This window comes from Onychostoma macrolepis, chromosome 13, assembly GCF_012432095.1.
Source record: "Onychostoma macrolepis isolate SWU-2019 chromosome 13, ASM1243209v1, whole genome shotgun sequence".
Classification (NCBI taxonomy): Eukaryota; Metazoa; Chordata; class Actinopteri; order Cypriniformes; family Cyprinidae; genus Onychostoma; species Onychostoma macrolepis.
In genome coordinates, this window is record NC_081167.1 from 27,718,003 (window position 1) to 27,736,815 (window position 18,813).

Here is an 18,813-nt window from a genome sequence, read left to right on the forward strand (position 1 = left end):
GTTTGACAGTTAGTCACATACACTTGTATGTAAATACACTTGAAACGCGCAACGTACCAACGAAAATTACGTTTACGCATCTCTCATACATCATACGCAAAAAACGTATAAGAAGTCCCGCCCAAATCAATCCTATTGGTCAGAGAGCACTACCTGATTTGTCCACAAAGACAGCGATTGGTAGGACGAAGAAAACCTGTCAGCCGCCCCATTTCCCTTTCTTTGGTACCGCGACAAAACAGACCGCTGCTTATTGGCTGTTTGTCCTGTCATTCAGAATGACAGCTGACAAGCGCGATTCCTATTGGCTTAGCGGCCTGTCAGTCACACCTGTCTAGGCCCGTGTCTGTGCGTCTGCGCCGAGAGAAGGAGGAGGGTCTTCCACTCAGTCTTTTTATTTATTTCTTTGTTTCCAGGAGAAAAAAAACAACCACAGCGGTATATTCCTTTACGGGACCGCCAATGTTTCCCGTCCGAATAAGAGAGAACCCTGGACCATACTGCAGTACGTATTAAAAAGCCCGATTTAAGGGGGCGAGGATGAAGCGGCGCAATGCGGACTGCAGCAAGCTCCGACGGCCCTTAAAACGGAACCGAATCACCGAGGGGATCTACGGCAGGTACGATCCAGACCTTCCGAACGAACCGTTATCATTCCCGAGCTTTAGGAAAGACCCGGATTTCGTTTTTGTTATGATCTAAGATCTCATAGAGAGACTGTAAATCATCTAGCCGAGCTGAGCTACCGTCAACAAAGCTGGCTGAAGGTAGACAACCGTCTCCGCAGAAATGAATAAGCTGCCGTAGGCCTCATTACAGCGATGCGCTTTAAAAGAAAGAAACCCGCGAAACCCACCGGTGTGGCCTCGAGACCCGACGGTTAGAGTCGGTAGCTGTCAATCATCAGAATGATTGACGTGACAGGACCGTTAGGCTGTCAGAAGCCGCACAGAAGAGATCGACCGATTGTGATTACATCTTACAAGACCGTAAGGAGAATAACCGTAATTTAATTAACAAATCGCATATGTAAATGCGTGAAGTTTATTCAAATACAGATTTCTAAGAGACTGCTGGAGGGTTTTAAATGCCTGAGACGCCAAATAACTGAAGTTGGTTGTGTTTTTCCTCAGAAGTTGGGGAGACCGAGGGCAGTTGTGTATTTTTTTACGTTGTCCTTGAGAACTCACGAACTACTACAAATTTGGTATAAGAAGCATTTATATGTACCAGAATTGACAGTATATCTATGGTAGTAAGTATTTATTTATTTATTTATTTATTTGCTGTCAGGAATAATGCTTAGGTTAAAATGATCATTATTTAAAATATTGTTAAAAGCTGTTCTAAACCCATCTGACGTTTTTTTTTTTTTTGTAACTTATGTGAAACACAAAAGAATCTAACATCAGTCACCATTCAGTTTCGTTGCTTCTTTTTTTTGTTGCATAAAATGAAAGTAAATGACTGAAACTGTCATTCTGAGTGACTAACATCTCCTTTTGTGTTTAACGGAAGAAAGAAGGTGATTCTTTTGTAAGGGTAATAATCTTAATTACACCTACATATTTCATGTGTAGGATCTTTTTTTCTTTTTTTTTGCACAATTCATTCTTTCATTGAGAGCTGTAGTTTGTTAGTCTCAGTGTTTTTGTTTTGTATTGTAAGCTTTGTCATGAAGCATCTAACCCATCAATCAAAAGTGATGTTGTGAAGGGGTTTTATGCAGCAGTATTGCATATTTCATATCTTAGCAGTTGGTATAACCTCTTATATAATAGCATTAATCTCTATACTTGGAATATAGTCATATTGCTGACCTGTTGTCTGAGTGCCAGTGTTTGGGTCTGTTCATTGTTTGGTATATAGTACATTTACTGGTGGTCATATTCAGACTCAATTTCAAATGTAAAGCAAGATGTCAATGAAAATTTGCGCTGCAAAAGTGGCACAGAGGCGCTTCTGAAGTGGCTTTTATGTGTCTTTACACAGACTGTTTAATGTAACTCAGAAATGGTATAAATGCGTTTGCACAACAGTGATAACCATATATTTTGATACACAGTTTAGTCAGGCTACCACTCAAAAGTAATGACTTTTATACTGCATTACGTCTTTACACAGCATTTTAAGCTGAGCAGCCTTAAATCAGCTGAATAAAGATGCCTATAGATGGTAACAATATATATATATAATTATGTTGTGAATATTTTCACTGAAATGGTCAAAAATAGTGATTTTCTTCAGTCAGAGAAACCATAATTTCAACCGAGCAGTCATTAAGGCCGAGCTAATTCATAATTCCAGCAGTAAAATACAGTAACAAGCTAGATAGAAATAATCAAAATATGTTTTCCAAACAAGGACATAATTATAAATAATGCCTTGTGTAAACAAGCACAAAGAATAATTTTATTTTATATAATGCCCTATGTACAGTACACAAAAATGCATTAATAAACAGCAATATTTACCTACATTTAATGTAGCATTTTTATAATTGCAAGAAATTGTTGAATTGAGTTTTTCATTGATTCATTGACAGCTTGAACTGATTAACAAAAATCAATCGAACTTAGAAACTATATGCTCATCTTAATGCAAATTCCTGGCCAATAATTGAGGATATATCATGATGAATATTCTATATTTTGCACACCGCTGCTTGCATTTGTTAGTAATTCTGCTGTAAAAGTGTTATTATCATCGTAGATGGATGACGCAGTTAAACACTACGATTTGCTCACGGTGGGTAAATAACTGGCAACTGGTTTCTGCCATTAAAGACGGTTGCCAGACTTCACCCATTATCAGTCATTTGCTATTCTGCTTGATGTTCAGCATGTTTGACTCCTTTAATGTAGTGGCTCTAGAGCTTACATTCAGTCATGTCAGATGTTGACATAATGTTGCATGTGATTTCAAGTCTGCATCTGGGAAGTAACTCTGTGGGGTTTCATTTGGAATAATTTTTTACACCAAACCGTAAAACCAGATTTCATTTAGAGGTCTTAAGTAATAGATTTGGTCCTAACTGTGTGATACTAAAATATGAAGCAAATGTTTATGTGAAGATCATTTGGTGCTTTATTTAAAATCTGAATAAAATCAGATATGAATCTATTTACATACTTTTGGTTTTGTTCCAAAAGAAACATTTCTCAAATCTTTCATCAGAGTATTTTAACCTCTGTTTTCATGTGTAGTATGTGTTGCATATGGAGTTTTTGTTTTAGATGCATCCATCCATTTACTGTCAACTTTGATGATATAATCAGTGAAGATGCATCTGTAACACCTGTTATCTGATTTGTTATGTTGCTTTCCTCAGTGAGGTGGAATTGAGCAAGTATGTCATCAGCCCAGACCTACCGGTCCAGTGACTTTTTTTTTTTGTTGTTGTTTTTTAGCCTTGTGTTAACACAATCATTTCTGTGATAGTGTCTTCAGCACCTGTATGAGCAGCGGAGAAATATGTAGAAGATGTTATTAGATGAATCATAATCATTAAAGAGCAGCAATATTTTACTTTTTTTCAACAAATTAGGAAGTAGTGGCTCTGTCTTGTTTTTATTATATTTAATATTATTATTATTATTATATTAATCACATTATCTGTGATCTGGTGGACATTTATTTTAAGATCTCTTTTGTGTGTGTGCTTTATTCTGTTTTTTAGCCATTTATGCACGTTTAAACACTTTAAGCTGTGTTTCATGTATGTAAATAATTTTTAAAATAATTTATTGTTAGCTGTCTTAAAGCTCCTTTTTTTGTGAAACAAGGAATGATCACAAAATTGGTCTGGTGACAGTCTTTAGGGCCATTTAAAGGCCAAAAAACTCATTAAAATCACGATATTCACAATGTTGCTTAATTTCACATAGACAGCATAATATATGTAAAACATTCTATATCTCACTGAGGCGTAATTATAGTCTAATTAAAGAATATTTCTGTTATCTGGTGGATTTGAGTACACCTTATCTGCATTGCTACATCTGGAAATACATCTTACTCATGTGCTCTTGGCCTCTTCTCATCCCTACATAAAACATAATCCACTTCATTCATTACACACTGCATTGGAGAAAGCCAAACGGTGATTAGTCCTCCCCCACCTACCCATGCATCATTGGGTTGGATTTAATGCTGGAGCTCATGATGGAGTTGCTTGTACGTGTCGCTAAATGTTCATTGGCTCAAGGCAACATGTGGGGTCTTATTCAAAGAGATGAAATCTTGAATGTTTGGGTAAGAATAACATCTCTTTCTCTTTGTCTCAGTACGTTCCTGTACCTGAAGTTTCTGGTGGTCTGGGCGCTGGTGCTGCTGGCAGACTTTGTGCTGGAGTTCCGCTTTGAGTACCTCTGGCCTTTCTGGCTCTTCATTCGCAGTGTTTACGACTCCTTCAGATACCAGGGCCTGGTGAGTGTGTGTGTGTGTGTGTGTGTGTGTGTGAGACCAGCTTTTCATCCAGATAATGGTACTAAATAATTAAAGAAATCGATTGCTCACGCTCATGTCATCCCAACACAAAATCAAATGTTTATCAGAATGTCTGAGCTTCTGTTTTCCATACAACAGAAGTGCATGGTGATTTATGCTGCTTATAAGCTCCAAAGCAGACAAAAACCACTAGAGGTCAAATCTAAATCTTCTTAAAATCAGCTGCTACATAAATTTAAACGCATTTCCTTTTTATATTGTATATTTGTATATATTAAACATTGTAATGTCTGATGGAAGTTCAGCTTTGCCATCACAGGAATAAATTACATTTTAAAGTATATTCAACAGTTATTTTGAATTGTAATAATATTTCACAATATTAAAATTTTTACTATATTTTCTATCAAATAAATGCAGCCTTGGCATAAGAGGCTTCTTACAAAAGCATTAAAATGTCTTAGCTTTTATATTGTATGATGAATTTATGCATCTGTTTTTGGGTTTGATGTTATCAATAATCCTGTGAGGGACATAAACTGCAGTTTATACTCTTATCTGAGATTAAGAGATTTATTCATGGTCAGAAGGCCAGTCGTCAGTATTGAAATATTATTTGCACTTTATATGAACCCACTACTTTAAAACACTTGTTATTGTTCCTATTATAGACCTTTTTCCTGAGTAAACGATGAGCGCCACCATTAAGAATTCTAACTTCCGATTGAATGCTCTTCTGTTCTGGTCTCCATAGGAACCCCTTCAAATAGTGCCCATTTGTTTTTACTGTAGCTAACGTTGGCAGCTTCGTGTCATCTACACACTCATTAAACTTTGAGGAGTGAGGCACTGACAAATGACGGTCATTACGACACTGTAAAGTGTTGGTGCTATGGAGCCATGTGCTTTTTTTAAAACATTTTAATAGGTTTCACAGCTCGGAATATATGCTAATTTGACTAGAAACACTGGAGACCGGAAATGCAAAGCGTCCTTCGGTTAAGAGTCAGTGACTTCCGCGTTGAGGAAAAACGTCTTTATCTCTTAAATAATCATGAAAATGGCATGATATTTCAAAAGTGCTGTTTAGGGTTGTTTTATATGATTTTTCACAGCAGGACGCTGAAGTTATATTTTACTGAGGAGCGTGAAATGACAGTCATGCCATTTGCACATGTGATGATCTGATGTGTCTCTCTGTGTTGCAGGCTTTCTCAGTGTTTTTTGTGTGTGTGGCATTCACATCAGATATTATATGTCTGCTGTTCATCCCAGTGCAGTGGCTGTTCTTTGCAGCCAGCACATATGTGTGGGTGCAGTACGTCTGGCACACAGGTAAGAGTATTGTTCATAGTGTATCACATGTTCTCCATCATTGATCAAGTTTTCTTTGTTTTACTGTTACTGAAGTCTAACCTCAAGCTTACAGCTGATTGGTCAGCAGATTGTGAACATTCATGGCTTGCAGCTTTGACACTTCTAGTATAGATAACCTCAAACTGACAGGTTTGATGTAGACACACTTGTGACGCCATCTCTGGTTTCTCGAATTCTCTGTATGATGTATTAAAAATATATTTTACAAATGTGTGTACAACTGACACCTTGGAACTCCAGCATGAGAGGATCATTCCCCTGCTGCTGTGAGCTTTTGTTGTCATGACATATTTTATTCTCTCTTTATAACATGCACACACACTCACTGTGACCTTGCAGCTGTAAGCTTGGTTATTTCTGCTGGTGTGACTGAGAAGCTCTGGATCTTGATGTCAACAATAGAATTTGCTTCAAATGACTCACTGGCTTTGTTTAGCGCTGATGCTTGATTCAGATTCACCCGTAGAGTGTGTGCTTGAATCGTTGTGGGTTTGTTTAGGTTGATTTGGGCTGTTACTGTTGTCAGATGAAGTATTTTATGCACATGTTGAATTGACCATTCTCTTCTCACGTCTCTCCACAGAACGAGGGGTCTGCCTCCCCACTGTGTCGCTATGGATACTTTTTGTTTATATTGAGGCAGCTATCAGATTTAAAGATTTGAAACACTTCCACGTGGACTTGTGTCGTCCGTTTGCAGCGCACTGGTATGTCATTTTCCACAATCCTCGCTTACATTGATGAGTCAAACACTGGCACTGATTGTGAGCAAGTTTCAGCTTGATCTGTCTGCTTTCATCTCTAAACCATTTCAGAGAGTGTTAGTCATGCTTTTAATACTGTAAGTGACGATGTGTGACCTGCTTCAGTACTGCAGTGAGCAGATCGTCTGGGAGCTGAGGTTACATCAGTAATTGTCCAGGGACTGTGTGTTTGTTATGATCAGCAGTAGTGATGCACCGAAATTGAAAATATTAGTTGGCGCGTCTCTCATGGTGTTTTTACTGTGTCAGCGTGTATTTCTTGCAGACATAGCGGATAAACTACAACAGCTAAACATGTCAACAGTGTGGACACACTTCATCGTGACCAAAAATTATGAAACATGCCCAATTTCCATAAGAAGCGGCTCATTGCAGACCGAGTTATCACCTTTGAACATGACACCCTAAAGAGCATACTGAGTTCAGTTAACCAATTACTCAAATATAATTACCAAAAACCTTAGTTTTTTGGGCTAAATAAAATTAATATTTTGATTTAAATATTAATTTTGGTGCATCACTAATCAGAAGACTAAATACCATCAAACCCTATCACGTTTACTAGTCAATGTTCAATCACATAGCAGTACACAGTAATAATCCACAACATTTGAAGTGGTGCAGAAAACAATGGCTCAAGTTTTTCCCGTGAAAGTGTTGTACCAAAATATGGAGTTACAGTTCTTATTTGTGTCTTAAGTGTTTTTTGTGATGCTTTTCCCCCCAACAATGCTAATCATATGATGTCCTATTACTTTTTATGTTCACAGTATCGGGTACCCAGTGGTGACGCTGGGCTTTGGTTTTAAGAGTTATGTAAGTTATAAGATGCGTCTGCGGAAACAGAAGGAAGTACAGAAAGAGAACGAATTTTACATGCAGCTGCTGCAGCAGGCGCTACCTGCAGAACAACAGCTCATACAGAGACAAGAGAGAGAAGCTGAGGAGGGTAAGGACTTTGCACAATGCCTCCTAAAAGAATAGTTCTCTCTACCATATGCTGGTATTTGGAGACCCGTTGCACAGTTTCTACACAGCTCTTTATTGACCACAGCTGTCAAGCTCCAAAAAGGAGTGAAAAACAACCTACATTTAAGTCTGTTCCGTATGACTTGGAACATATTGCACGAGTTAGATGGACTACTTCAAATGCATTTTTAAAGTGTTTTTGTCCTTTTTGGGGCATGACAGCTTTGAACTGACATTGTATATACAGAGCTGCGTGAAGACGCTTTAAAAATCGTTTATAGCAGTTGTGACATGACGCTGAGTAAATGTTTTCTGTTTTGTATAAACTATTCTTTTTAAGTCTCTCTTTTTCTTTCATAAGCAGCAGCAGCAGCAGCAGCATCTAAAGGCATTCATGATGTAGACTCTCCAGCTGTGGCACAGAACGGCTCGGCAGGCGGTAAAAAACCTTCATCCAACACATTACCAGAGCTGGAATACAGAGAGAAAGAACGAGGCAAGAACGAGTCCAAAAAGCAACACAACCACAACCAGAACCATCACAGCAGCACCAGCAGCAGCATCTTACCGTCAGTGGACAGTAAAGCTCAGGAGATGGAGTACATGGAGAACCACGTGAACAGTAAGAGACTGAGCAGCTCAGACCTGCTGGGCAGCACTGAGAACCTGCTGAAAGAGGAACACTCTTCATCCTCCTCCTCTTCTTCCTCCTCCAACTCCAACAAAAATTACAAAAATGCCAGCGGAGGAGGAGGAGGAGGGGGAGGGAGCTCTTCGCCCCGGGGGCATGGAACGGCCAACGGCAGCGTGCCGTCTTCCTCCGGGCCTTCGTCGTCCGCCTCTTCCTCGGGTAAGGGGGACAGGAAACAGAAGTGTGGAGGAGGGAAGAACTCAGCGTCAAACAGAGACCCTGTGGAAAACTGCATTCCCAACAATCAGCTGAGCAAACCCGAAGCGCTCGTCAGGTTAGACTCGCACGCATCCCGAAAGGGAACTGAGGGAATCTGTTCTTGTTGAATTCACAACAATTAACTTGGAACTTTAAAGTGGATTGCCTGGTAATAAGCTGAAATTGTCTGAAATTGCTTAAAATTAGCCAGAATAGGGACTACATTTGTGAAGAACTTAAACAGGTACGTGTGTATGTGCATAGTATGAATGCAATCTGGACTTACCAGATCTGCATGGTCATAACCTACAATGTCAGTTGAGGTACTTTCCCAGCATTCACAACTCCTCTCCCATGGTCTCATGGGATAGCAAAGTGTCCATCAGATACGCACTTTGAAATCTTGATGGAACAGCAGGGGATCTAGGTCCTACTGTGTTTCAAAAACTGTGTATTCGGACATACTATATTGTAGGGAAGTAGGCATATTCATATATAGGGTCAGTCCTTTTTTGGACACCTGTACACTAAATACACTGTACACTACCTGAGGGAAGTCGTGGCCTAATGGTTAGAGAGTCGGACTCGTAATCTAAAGGTTCGAGTTCGAGTCTCGGGCCAGCAGGGATTGGGGGGAGATGTACAGGAGAGATGTACTCTCTCCACCCTCAATTAGGATTGTGGCGGTGAGGAAATTTTCCCACCGGTTAATCGATGTGTGACAACACCGGTAATACCGGTATCACCGTGGTGGGGGGGTCGTTTGAGTTTTCCCTCTTTTCCTCGCTTTCCTTCGGTTTTAAATGGCTTGTAAAAGCACCGTGCACATTTTACTTTCACTTTTAAATTAGCGGCAATTCGGCATCAATTGCTTGAATTCAATTCAAGCAATTGATGCCGACCGTTCGTTCGGTACGCTGCATTGAGCAGCCGCGTTCAGTTTTAATTGTAGTGTCTGTTCTCTAACTGAACTAAATTATTTTTATTACTATTAAAAAATGGGCTTAACACCGGTATCACTGCCAACACCATCTATCGCAGCAAGCCTACCCTCAATACCACGACTGAGGTGCCCTTGAGCAAGGCACCAAATGCCCAACTGCTCCCCGGGCGCCGCAGCATAAATGGCTGCCCACTGCTCCGGGTGTGTGTTCACGGTGTGTGTTCACTGCTGTGTGTGTGTGTGTGCACATTGGATGGGTTAATTGCAGAGCACAAATTCCGAGTATGGGTTACCATACTTGGCCGTATGTCACGTCACTTTCACTTGGTGGTTCCAAAAACATTCTTGGTTCGATAGTAAAACAGAAGTTGCAGAAACACTCCAAATCTGAGAGAATCCACCAACCACCTCAAAACAGATACTTTTCTATCATCTACTTTTCTGCTTAGACAGCATTTCTATGCGTCATTGGTATTCATATTATGCCTTGAGCAAGTTTGAATGGCCTGATAAAACAGTCTCTGATTCACGTTTATCATAATGACTCATTATGACCTGAAGTGTATGTTTTATGTGCGTTTTAGGCTGGAGCAGGATGTTAAGAAGCTGAAGGCAGACCTGCAGGCTAGCAGACAGACCGAACAGGATCTGCGCAGTCAGCTGGGCTCTCTAGGCAGCTCTGAACGCAGCATACGCTCTGAGCTCGGACAGCTGCGACAGGAGAACGAACTACTGCAAAACAAGTGAGACATCCCACCTTCAGTTTGCTCCTTAAGAAAGTGCAGAGCAGGCGGGGGACTGTACCTGTGTTAATGCAAACTCTTGTTTGTGTGTTCAGACTTCATAATGCAGTGCAGGCGAAGCAGAAGGACAAGCAGACAGTGGGGCAGCTGGAGAAGCGTCTAAAGGCAGAACAGGAGGCTCGTGCTGCGGCAGAGAAACTGTTAGCAGAGGAAAAGAAACGCAAGAAGCTGGAGGAGGCCACAGCAGCCCGTGCAGTCGCTCTCGCTGCGGCAACCAGGTGCACGTGACACACCTTCCCGTCATTCCATTGTATTTCATTTCCTAACATCCATTCCATTATATGTTGTGCATTCCATTCTATTCCTTTCTATTTCATTGTGCCATTCAAAAGTTTTTTTGTTTTTGTTTTTTCCTATAAAATATTTATACTTTTTCAAAGTCAGCATGGACGCATTAAATTGATCAAAAGTAACAATGTAGACTTGTAAACTTTCATTATTTAAAAAACTATATATATTTCAAATAAATGCTGTTCTTCAAAAATGTCTTTTTTTCAAAGAATCCTGGTAGAATGGAATGCATAATATACACTACCTTTCACAAGAGCAAGATTTTTCATGCTCACCAAGGCTGTATTTATTTGATTAAAAATGCAGTAAAAACAGTAATATCGTGAAATATTATTACAATTTGAAATAATGGTTTTATTTTATTTTTTTATATTTTAAAATGTAATTTATTCCTGTGATGCCAAGCTGAATTTTCAGCAGCCAATACTTCAGTCTTTGATTATAAAGTTCGAAAGAACAGCATTTATTTGAAATAGAAATCTTTTATTACATTATAAATGTCTTTGTTGACACTTTAAATTAATTTAATGTGTCCTTGCTAAAATAAAAGTAATTGCTTGTGGAAAAAAATCTTACTGATGCCCCCCCCCCGTCAGTTATATCTTCCCTTTCATGAGATCTGTTTCAGTCTATTTTCTTTCCATACAACTGCAGGATATTTAACACTTTTTGTATGTCGTTTGTGTGTGTCAGAGGTGAGTGCACGGAGTCTCTGAGGAGGAGGATTTCTGAGCTGGAGACAGAGTGTAAGAAACTCACGCTTGACATCAAGGTGAAAGAAGATCAAATCAGAGAGCTGGAACTCAAAGTTCAAGTGAGGAGATGTTCATATGCCATATTAGCTTAGAATCTCTTTCAAAATCTTCTGATTCTTCTGTAAACGGAGAAAAAGTATAAAAATAGACTGCTCCTTCTGTCATGTCTTTCTAGGAGCTACATAAATATAAGGAAAATGAGAAGGACACAGAGGTTCTGATGTCAGCGCTGTCAGCAATGCAGGATAAAACCCAGCACCTAGAAAACAGCCTCAGCGCTGAGACCCGAATCAAGCTGGACCTCTTCTCTGCCCTCGGAGATGCTAAAAGACAGCTGGAGATCGCACAAGGTCTTCCATCACACTCTTTTGTCCAGATTACCCACACTTCTTAAGTTAAAAATAAAAATGCTGTCATCATTTACTTAACTTATTTTTCTAGAATTGCTTGAATTTTAATTTTTGAGGGAACTACATTACAGAAGATCAAACTCAAAAGATGAGGGTTCCTAATTGTTTTTTGTTTGTTTTTTACTTAATATTAAAATTAAAATAAAATTGATACTTTTTTTCAGCAGACACATTCAAAAAAAGTGACAATAACAACATTTATTTGAAGATTTTATTCATCAAAGAATCCTCAAAAAAGAAATAAATGGCAGTTTCCAAAAATATGCAGCAGCACAACTGTTTTTAACATTGATAATAACAAGAAATGTTTCTTGAGCAGCAAATCAACATATTAGAATGATTTCTGAAGGATCATGTGACACTGAAGACTGGAGTAATGATGCTGAAAATTCGGCTTTGCATCACAGAAATAAATTACATTTTAAAATATATTCAAATAGAAAATAGTTATTTTAAATACTAGTAAAATTCTATAATATTAATGTTTTTTGAGCAGAAGAGACTACTTTTAAACGGTTAAAAACTTGACCACAAACTTTTAAACAGTAGTTTGTCTTTACTGAAAACATCACCAAACGTGGAAAAACACTTAGTTGTTTCTGTCTGGGTGTTTGTTTGTTTTTTAGGTCAAATTCTGCAGAAAGACCAGGAGATTAAAGACCTGAAGCAGAAGATAGCAGAGGTCATGGCCGTCATGCCCAGCGTGGTGTATTCCGCAGATACGGGCAGCATGACCCCAGTCACGCCCCATTACTCCTCCAAGTTCATGGACACCAGTCCGTCAGGACTGGACCCCAACGCATCTGTTTACCAGCCCATGAAGAAATGAATGCTTGTTTCCCACCACAACAGACCTACACTCATTCTCGCATACACAGACACACACGCATATACACACACACAGTCTTCTCTGGTTGTTTTTTTTTCTCCATAGGCCCAGATTCAGATTCATCTTTGGCATGTCTGTGGCTCAGATTGCTTTTTTGTTTTCGTTTTTTCGTCTTCTATTACTACAGCTTCTTGCCTGGTCAGAAGGATGTTGTATTGTGTGACTGTATTTGTTGTAGTAAAAAAACAAAAGACAAAAAAAGAGGACTTTTAAGGGACGTCACACGTTGAGTAGGAAACTGCTGTTTCTTTTCTCTTGTAAATGTCTAGAAACCTCACAGACGTTGGTGAGTATCTTCCCTCAGTCCATTCAGAGACCGCTCCACTCGCATCCATTTTTGTTCCTCTTCTTTGGATTTCGGCCTTGATTTTAATGTTGTTGGTTTTTTTTTCGGGGGGAAGCAAAGCAGGGCAAGTATGAGATCCGTTGTCCCAGGTGCTCTACCCCATATCAGAAGAAGATTTTTACTCAAGAATGTCACCATCTAAATATGACAAGAATGTAACGCAAAAAAAAAAAAAAAAATGTCCCAGAAACAATGCGACAAAATTATCTCACTTGGATCAGTATGTTAGGATCTGACGACCGATCTTTAAGGACTCGTTTGACGGACAGAAGCTTCATCTGTGGATTGCTGTTCTTCCTCCTGGTATAAAAAGACAAACTGTGCGCCACAAACACAGTCCAGCAGCGTAATTCACCAGTTACAGATAATCAGTGCCTTCATATGGGACCTCATTGGTGGAACCGAAAGATCTCTTCCCTCTCTTCGCCACGTCATGCCTCAACCACATCCTTTTTGGTCACATACGGCAAACGGATCACCAGCCCACTGGTGTGATGACTCTGCTCCTGTTTTGGTCCGCGCTTGTGAATTCGGTCATTTGTTTACATTATTATTTATTTATCCGGCGTTGCACTATTGCACTGTGGACGAGCTCGCAAGGGAATATCTTAAGTATGAAAACACAGGATACTTTCCTCTCCTTGTTTTCTTTATTGTATTGACCATCTTTCAGTATCAGACAGAAGCTAGTGTAGTCCAGTGCCAACTAAAACTGTAAATTTATTGAAAAAGAAGTGTTTCAGATCCATCCGGTTACTGGCTGGTCCAATGATCAGAAGCTAGAGGAGAGTATTATTGCTATTATTATATAGTTTGTGTCTTGTTTTCGGAGAAATTCTTGGTTGTGCCACTTGATGGCGCCGTTGTGTTCAGAAAGTGTTGCTACTTTAAACCCGTTAGACTCTTGGAAAGGTTTTCATCTGACCATCATCATGAATACAGATCCAGACGTCTGCTAAACATGAAGTATTACCGGGCTAAAGGGAGAACGTCCCGAGCCGACCCACTTTTTGGAGAAACCCTCAGATTTGTGTTAAAACGAATAGATTTTGCCAACCAGAGGAAGTCAGTTCCTTCAAACGAGTTCCGGTGCGGTTAGTTTTCAGAAGGGGAGATGGTTCCTATGTTAGTATTCCATTGGTGAATGATGGGCGGGAGGGGCGGGGTTTAGCCAGAGTCAGTCCTATGTGGTATTGTAGTGCTCTGAGATGGTTGTTGTTTTTGGTGTCTGTGTTTTTTAAAACTATGATGTGATGGAGGAAGCGGGAAAGTTTGCAAAGTCCAAGTGGTTTAAATGAAAGAGTCGGGGGGGGGGGGGAGGGAGACAGTTGTTTTGTTTTCTTTGCCCGCTGTCACTTCTAGCTTTCTGTCTGTTTTTCAGCCAGACCTCGGCTGCACTCTCTGTGAGGTCTCTGTGAGGTTTCAAGTAATAAAACGTTTTTTTCTGGCATTTAAAATTCTTTTGTGGTTTGTCCATTTGATTTTTGTGCTTTCTAAATGTGTGCGTGCAAAATTATAGGTGGGTCACAATACATAAAGTGTTTTGACAGCAAGGAAAAACATGATGAATGCAAATGATAAAACCTTATTATTATGGTTTATTTTGGGCTGAGCTAAGGGTTAATTTATGATGAAGAATAACAATGAAATGAGTACAATGTGCTAAATGCATTTCCCCTAAGAGTAGGTAAACAGTATTTGTTTATCTGATTTCTCTGGACAGATTTTCATTGACAGAAATGGCAGGAGTACATATCAACATGTCAGTGATATATAGACAACAAATAAACTAATTTTTGCTTTTATATGTAATTTCCAAATGTTTAATGTTAATTTTAAATGGTTCAAACAGGCATTTTTCATCCAATTGGACTTTGAATATAACTGGCAATTAAAGTCCGTGTAAAGAGAATTCTGAGAATTGTTTCTAAACACATTACAAATGTTAGAAATGTATTGCTGAAACACATTACAAAGACTCTGAACTATGTAGTACTGAATTGTGGAGTTAAACCGTTAAAACAGTTTTTCACCAATTCTATGTTCAGGATTTATTGGGCGGGGCTAAAACGGTGGCTCGATGACGCAATGGAGCCACCGAGCGTGGCCCCGCCCCTAACTTTTTGAACGTCTGTGATGTTAGACATACAGATTCTAGGCAGGGACGGTTCTATGGTGAATGGATACCCGGGTCTTAGCCCAGAGACATCAATATGTGGCAGAATATATATAATTTAAAAACATGGAGTGTTCACAATTCGCATCTAAAAACGCATGGAAACGCGAGCTTTACCGCTTTCTCTTCTTTCAAAGCGCACCGCAGCTTGCGCTCTTGTGGTGTTTGCCGTTGCTAAGCAACCATGAGCCGCGCTCGCCTTGAAGACGAAAAGGTTTCAAGTTTCAACTCGTTGAGCGCGCTTGCCACGCTTCTACAATTAAGTAACGAACTTGCACGCTCAAGCATGTATGGCTGTATAAATCCAATTAAGCTACTAGAGGTAGCATCAGTAGCATCCATTCAGGTTGTAGCCACTGATCTATATATAGATTAGCCACTGATCTATATAGATCAGTGGTTGTAGCGGTATTTGACAGTTGAGAGAGACGGCCGCGTTCCCGCGAGTGGGCGTGGTTTCAGCGCCGACAGCGGACACGCCCCCAGCGTTTAAGGGTCCTGCTTATTTTTCAAAGATTTTAAATTTGATAACTTATTTTAGTTACTTGGTGGTTTTTTTATCATTCAAATTTGGCTGGGTGGTTAATAACACATTTTTCTGTTGTGTGACAAACTCAGAACACATATTTTAATATCACTTACAGGGACTTTAAGCTAGATTTTGATCATGATCCAATCAGAAACACCTTAACATCACACCAGCTCCTGCAAAATTAACACAAAAACCTAGCCTCTTTTTCAAATATATATACAGTACTATGCAAAAGGCCTTTAGTATTTTCAACAACAAAAACATTAAGCCAGTTATTTCTGTCTTTCAGTAGGAAATATCAGTTTATAAACATTCATTTAGCCATTAATTGTAATAATACAGTTGTATGCAAAAGGAGTCTGACATATACCTGTATATATATATATATATATATATATATATATAAATTAATTAATATTACCGGTGGCTTTAAATATATATATTAATATATATATATATACATATATATTTAAAATATATTGTTTCATATGTCTTTGCAGATAACAGTTGCTAGTTTGTTAACTATTGCAGCATCTTGTGCTGACAGATTCTCCGAGGCTGAGCGCTAAGTGTGATGCCTTCATCTCTCATTCATAAGAGGTTATTACGTGCATGAATAAATAACCAGAGCATTCATATTAAACACATCTCTTTTTATAACCATGCAGACAGGCTCACGGTTCCACACTCGATCTGCCTTCAGTGCATCACTGGCATGATGTGCATGTAAAAACTCTTGACACAAAGACACACTTTCACATTCTTGGGCTCCACTGTTCAATTTTTACTTAAAGACGCCACAACCACATTATTTTGCAATGCAGAAATAAGCTATTTTGTGTGAATGTGCAGAAGAATAACTAGAAGAATAAAAAAGTGCAGTGAACTGTAAAACTGTGTGTATGATTATGATAACTTAAAAATTGTGATAGCGCTTACCAGTTTGTGATATCACCTAGCATAACGGGCTGTTTTTGTACAGGTAAAATAACTGGAAACGAATAACACCAGAAGCCTCGCACATTCAAGTTAAAATGGCCATGCCCAATCTCACATTAAAAATAAGCTGGATAGTGATAGTTCACTCTTATGCCGTTCTAGACCTGTATGCATAGCCTATATCTATCTATTCACCAGTTAAAACTGTTATATTCTCATATGAGCTGCAGACTGTTGCTCTAATCAGCATATGGACACATTAATAATGTACAGGAGCCGTTTAGTATGTCAACCACGTTTCTCAAGCTTCCAGTTCCAGTAATATAGGATGAACTGGGAGAGTGAATGACTCCCATGGGATGCACTGTTTCACATTCAGACTCCCTAAAGAACCTCATCTGACTGCCTGCTTTAACAGGTAGTTTCTGCAATAATCTGAATGAATCTGTCATAGTCACTCAAGAATGCTGAAGATCTGGATTCTTCTTTGTGTTAATCACCTTAACTGAGTGACTCACCTGTTGTTCTGCTGGGAGACCCTGGTCAATTGTATTTATTGTTCATCTTCACATGAAACTAAACAGGTTTTGGTGGGTCACGGTGGGGTCAGAAGAACCTGATGCCCCAGTCTCTATTTGCTCTTTGAGTCGTACATTTAGGTTGTAAGATGCCACCCTGAACTGACAAAAGGCCCAATGACAAGCAAAATGACCTCTTTCTCAGAGAAGCACTCTTGAATGTCTTTTTCTTTCACCTTTCAGTTTCTTTATTTCCATTTTTCCATCTCTTTCCCCATGTGGTGATGGGCTGTCAGTGTAGAAGCACTCATGCGGATGAGTTTAGACAGGGATGAGCGGAGCGAAAGATAACTACGCTCTCAAAGAAAAGATTCACTGTTTCTATTTCTCATCTGTTCTGTATTTCTTCATTGTCACTAAATATATACATATATATATATATATATATATATACAGTATATATATACACACACACACAAACACCATAAACTGACATTTGTTGTTAGATCCACTTTACTTGCACAAAATGAACCACATGCCTCATGGAGGCAACACTATGTGACGACAGAAAGAAATTAAGGTATTTATAAATTAATTTTGAGAAATTTATTGACAGTGTTCTGAAATATTGTGTAATATTACTAACTTCTTTTTTTTTTTGTAAATGCATTTTCGGTAGTGCAGCTGTGCAATTTACTTGCTAATGTTTTTAAAAATAACAACACAAAACTTTGTTTTTTGTAAACATTAGTGTAAAATCCCTTTACTTACTGTTACATGACAGAATCTGGCTACTAGAATTTTGCTATGCTTGTTATGCAAATAATAATAATAAGGTTTATACATTAATACTAGATCTAAATAAAAAATAACATCTGCAATATTCTCTATTAGTATTTGTACTTTTCTCTATTCTCTTGCGTAATCATTTCTTTATTATTAACCATTTTTGCCATTATCCGTATTATTGTTAACCGTAATGTTATGCGTGGTTTAAAGCGTCCAAACACTATAAAATAAATGTTTATCCAATAACATTAAGTATTGTTTGTTTTAATCACACAAGTTAAACGGTATTCTGTTTATACTCGCACGCGAAGCCCCGCCCACTGAATATTATCTAGCTAATTTACATACTCTAACCCCGTCCTCCGCCCACTCACGGCAGCGTCATGACGGAATATTATCCGGTTAATTTACATACTAAGCCCCGCCCGCCGTGGCGAGCATGTTCGTACATCCACCCGGGATCATCCACGGAAAAGGAAGAAAATCACAGGCTGTCAGAAAAGTTTTCCTGCGGGGAGAGGACTGGGCTCGATCAGGCAGAGGACCGCCGGAGGATCGCGCTCTCAGGATTATTAATTGTCACAATAAACTGTATTCATCATGGACGCGCTAAAATCCGCCGGGCGCGCGATCATTCGCAGTCCCAGTCTGGCCAAACAGTCGTGGACCTCTGGAAAACATAAAAGTGAGTTTTACAGCTGTCAGTCTGCATGAATTTTCTTGGAAACGGTCGTTATAGGTCTTGTTTATATCTGTTGATCTGCTATGAAGTTCAGAGTCAAAGTTGCTTGCAACTTCTGTGTTAAAGCATGAATTTACTCGGATTTCCGTGACATTTCATAACAAACCATTGAACTGTTCAAGTTTTCAAAGTCCGCTTTTTGTTAGTCAGCTATATGTTAGTGCAATTTAAAAGCAGTTTTCAGGAAATTACGCGTATTGTCATGACTGCTTTGTGTAGCTATTGTATAGAT

General features: G+C 39.0%; 2 protein-coding genes across 5 annotated transcripts in view; both read left to right on the forward strand.

Moving 5' to 3' along the window:
• The first annotated feature begins 380 nt into the window (after nucleotides 1-380).
• maco1b (macoilin 1b) lies at nucleotides 381-14,059 on the forward strand. Of its 4 annotated transcripts, none has more exons than XM_058794748.1 (12): nucleotides 665-989; nucleotides 1,134-1,255; nucleotides 4,287-4,428; nucleotides 5,658-5,784; nucleotides 6,410-6,533; nucleotides 7,361-7,539; nucleotides 7,921-8,524; nucleotides 9,976-10,134; nucleotides 10,230-10,412; nucleotides 11,179-11,299; nucleotides 11,416-11,590; nucleotides 12,277-14,059. In XM_058794748.1, the coding sequence occupies exons 1-12, from the start codon at nucleotides 909-911 to the stop codon at nucleotides 12,477-12,479; spliced, it is 2,220 nt and encodes a 739-aa protein (XP_058650731.1). In that variant the 5' UTR covers nucleotides 665-908; the 3' UTR covers nucleotides 12,480-14,059. The 4 variants fall into 4 exon arrangements, with proteins under 4 accessions (XP_058650733.1, XP_058650734.1, XP_058650731.1 ...); XM_058794749.1 differs by having other exon boundaries at nucleotides 667-989; nucleotides 7,924-8,524; XM_058794750.1 differs by lacking the exons at nucleotides 665-989; nucleotides 1,134-1,255 and adding an exon at nucleotides 381-620 and having other exon boundaries at nucleotides 12,277-14,058.
• A 4,205-nt stretch (nucleotides 14,060-18,264) lies between these two features.
• The window catches only part of ldlrap1b (low density lipoprotein receptor adaptor protein 1b), a 52,855-nt gene continuing 52,306 nt past the window's right edge, over nucleotides 18,265-18,813 (forward strand). The window contains exon 1 of the mRNA XM_058796224.1: nucleotides 18,265-18,524. Within this exon, the coding sequence (XP_058652207.1) occupies nucleotides 18,440-18,524 (85 nt within the window). The 5' untranslated portion in view covers nucleotides 18,265-18,439. The remainder of the gene's footprint in view (nucleotides 18,525-18,813) is intronic.

Excerpts from the sequence above, each read along its gene's own strand:
- maco1b (XM_058794748.1), top strand. The coding sequence starts at position 909 with ATGATTGACGTGACAGGACCGTTAGGCTGTCAGAAGCCGCACAGAAGA. Across the intron at positions 990-1,133 it reads TGATTACATCTTACAAGACC|AAGTTGGGGAGACCGAGGGC; the intron begins GTAAGGAGAATA and ends GTTTTTCCTCAG. Across the intron at positions 6,534-7,360 it reads CGTCCGTTTGCAGCGCACTG|TATCGGGTACCCAGTGGTGA; the intron begins GTATGTCATTTT and ends TTATGTTCACAG.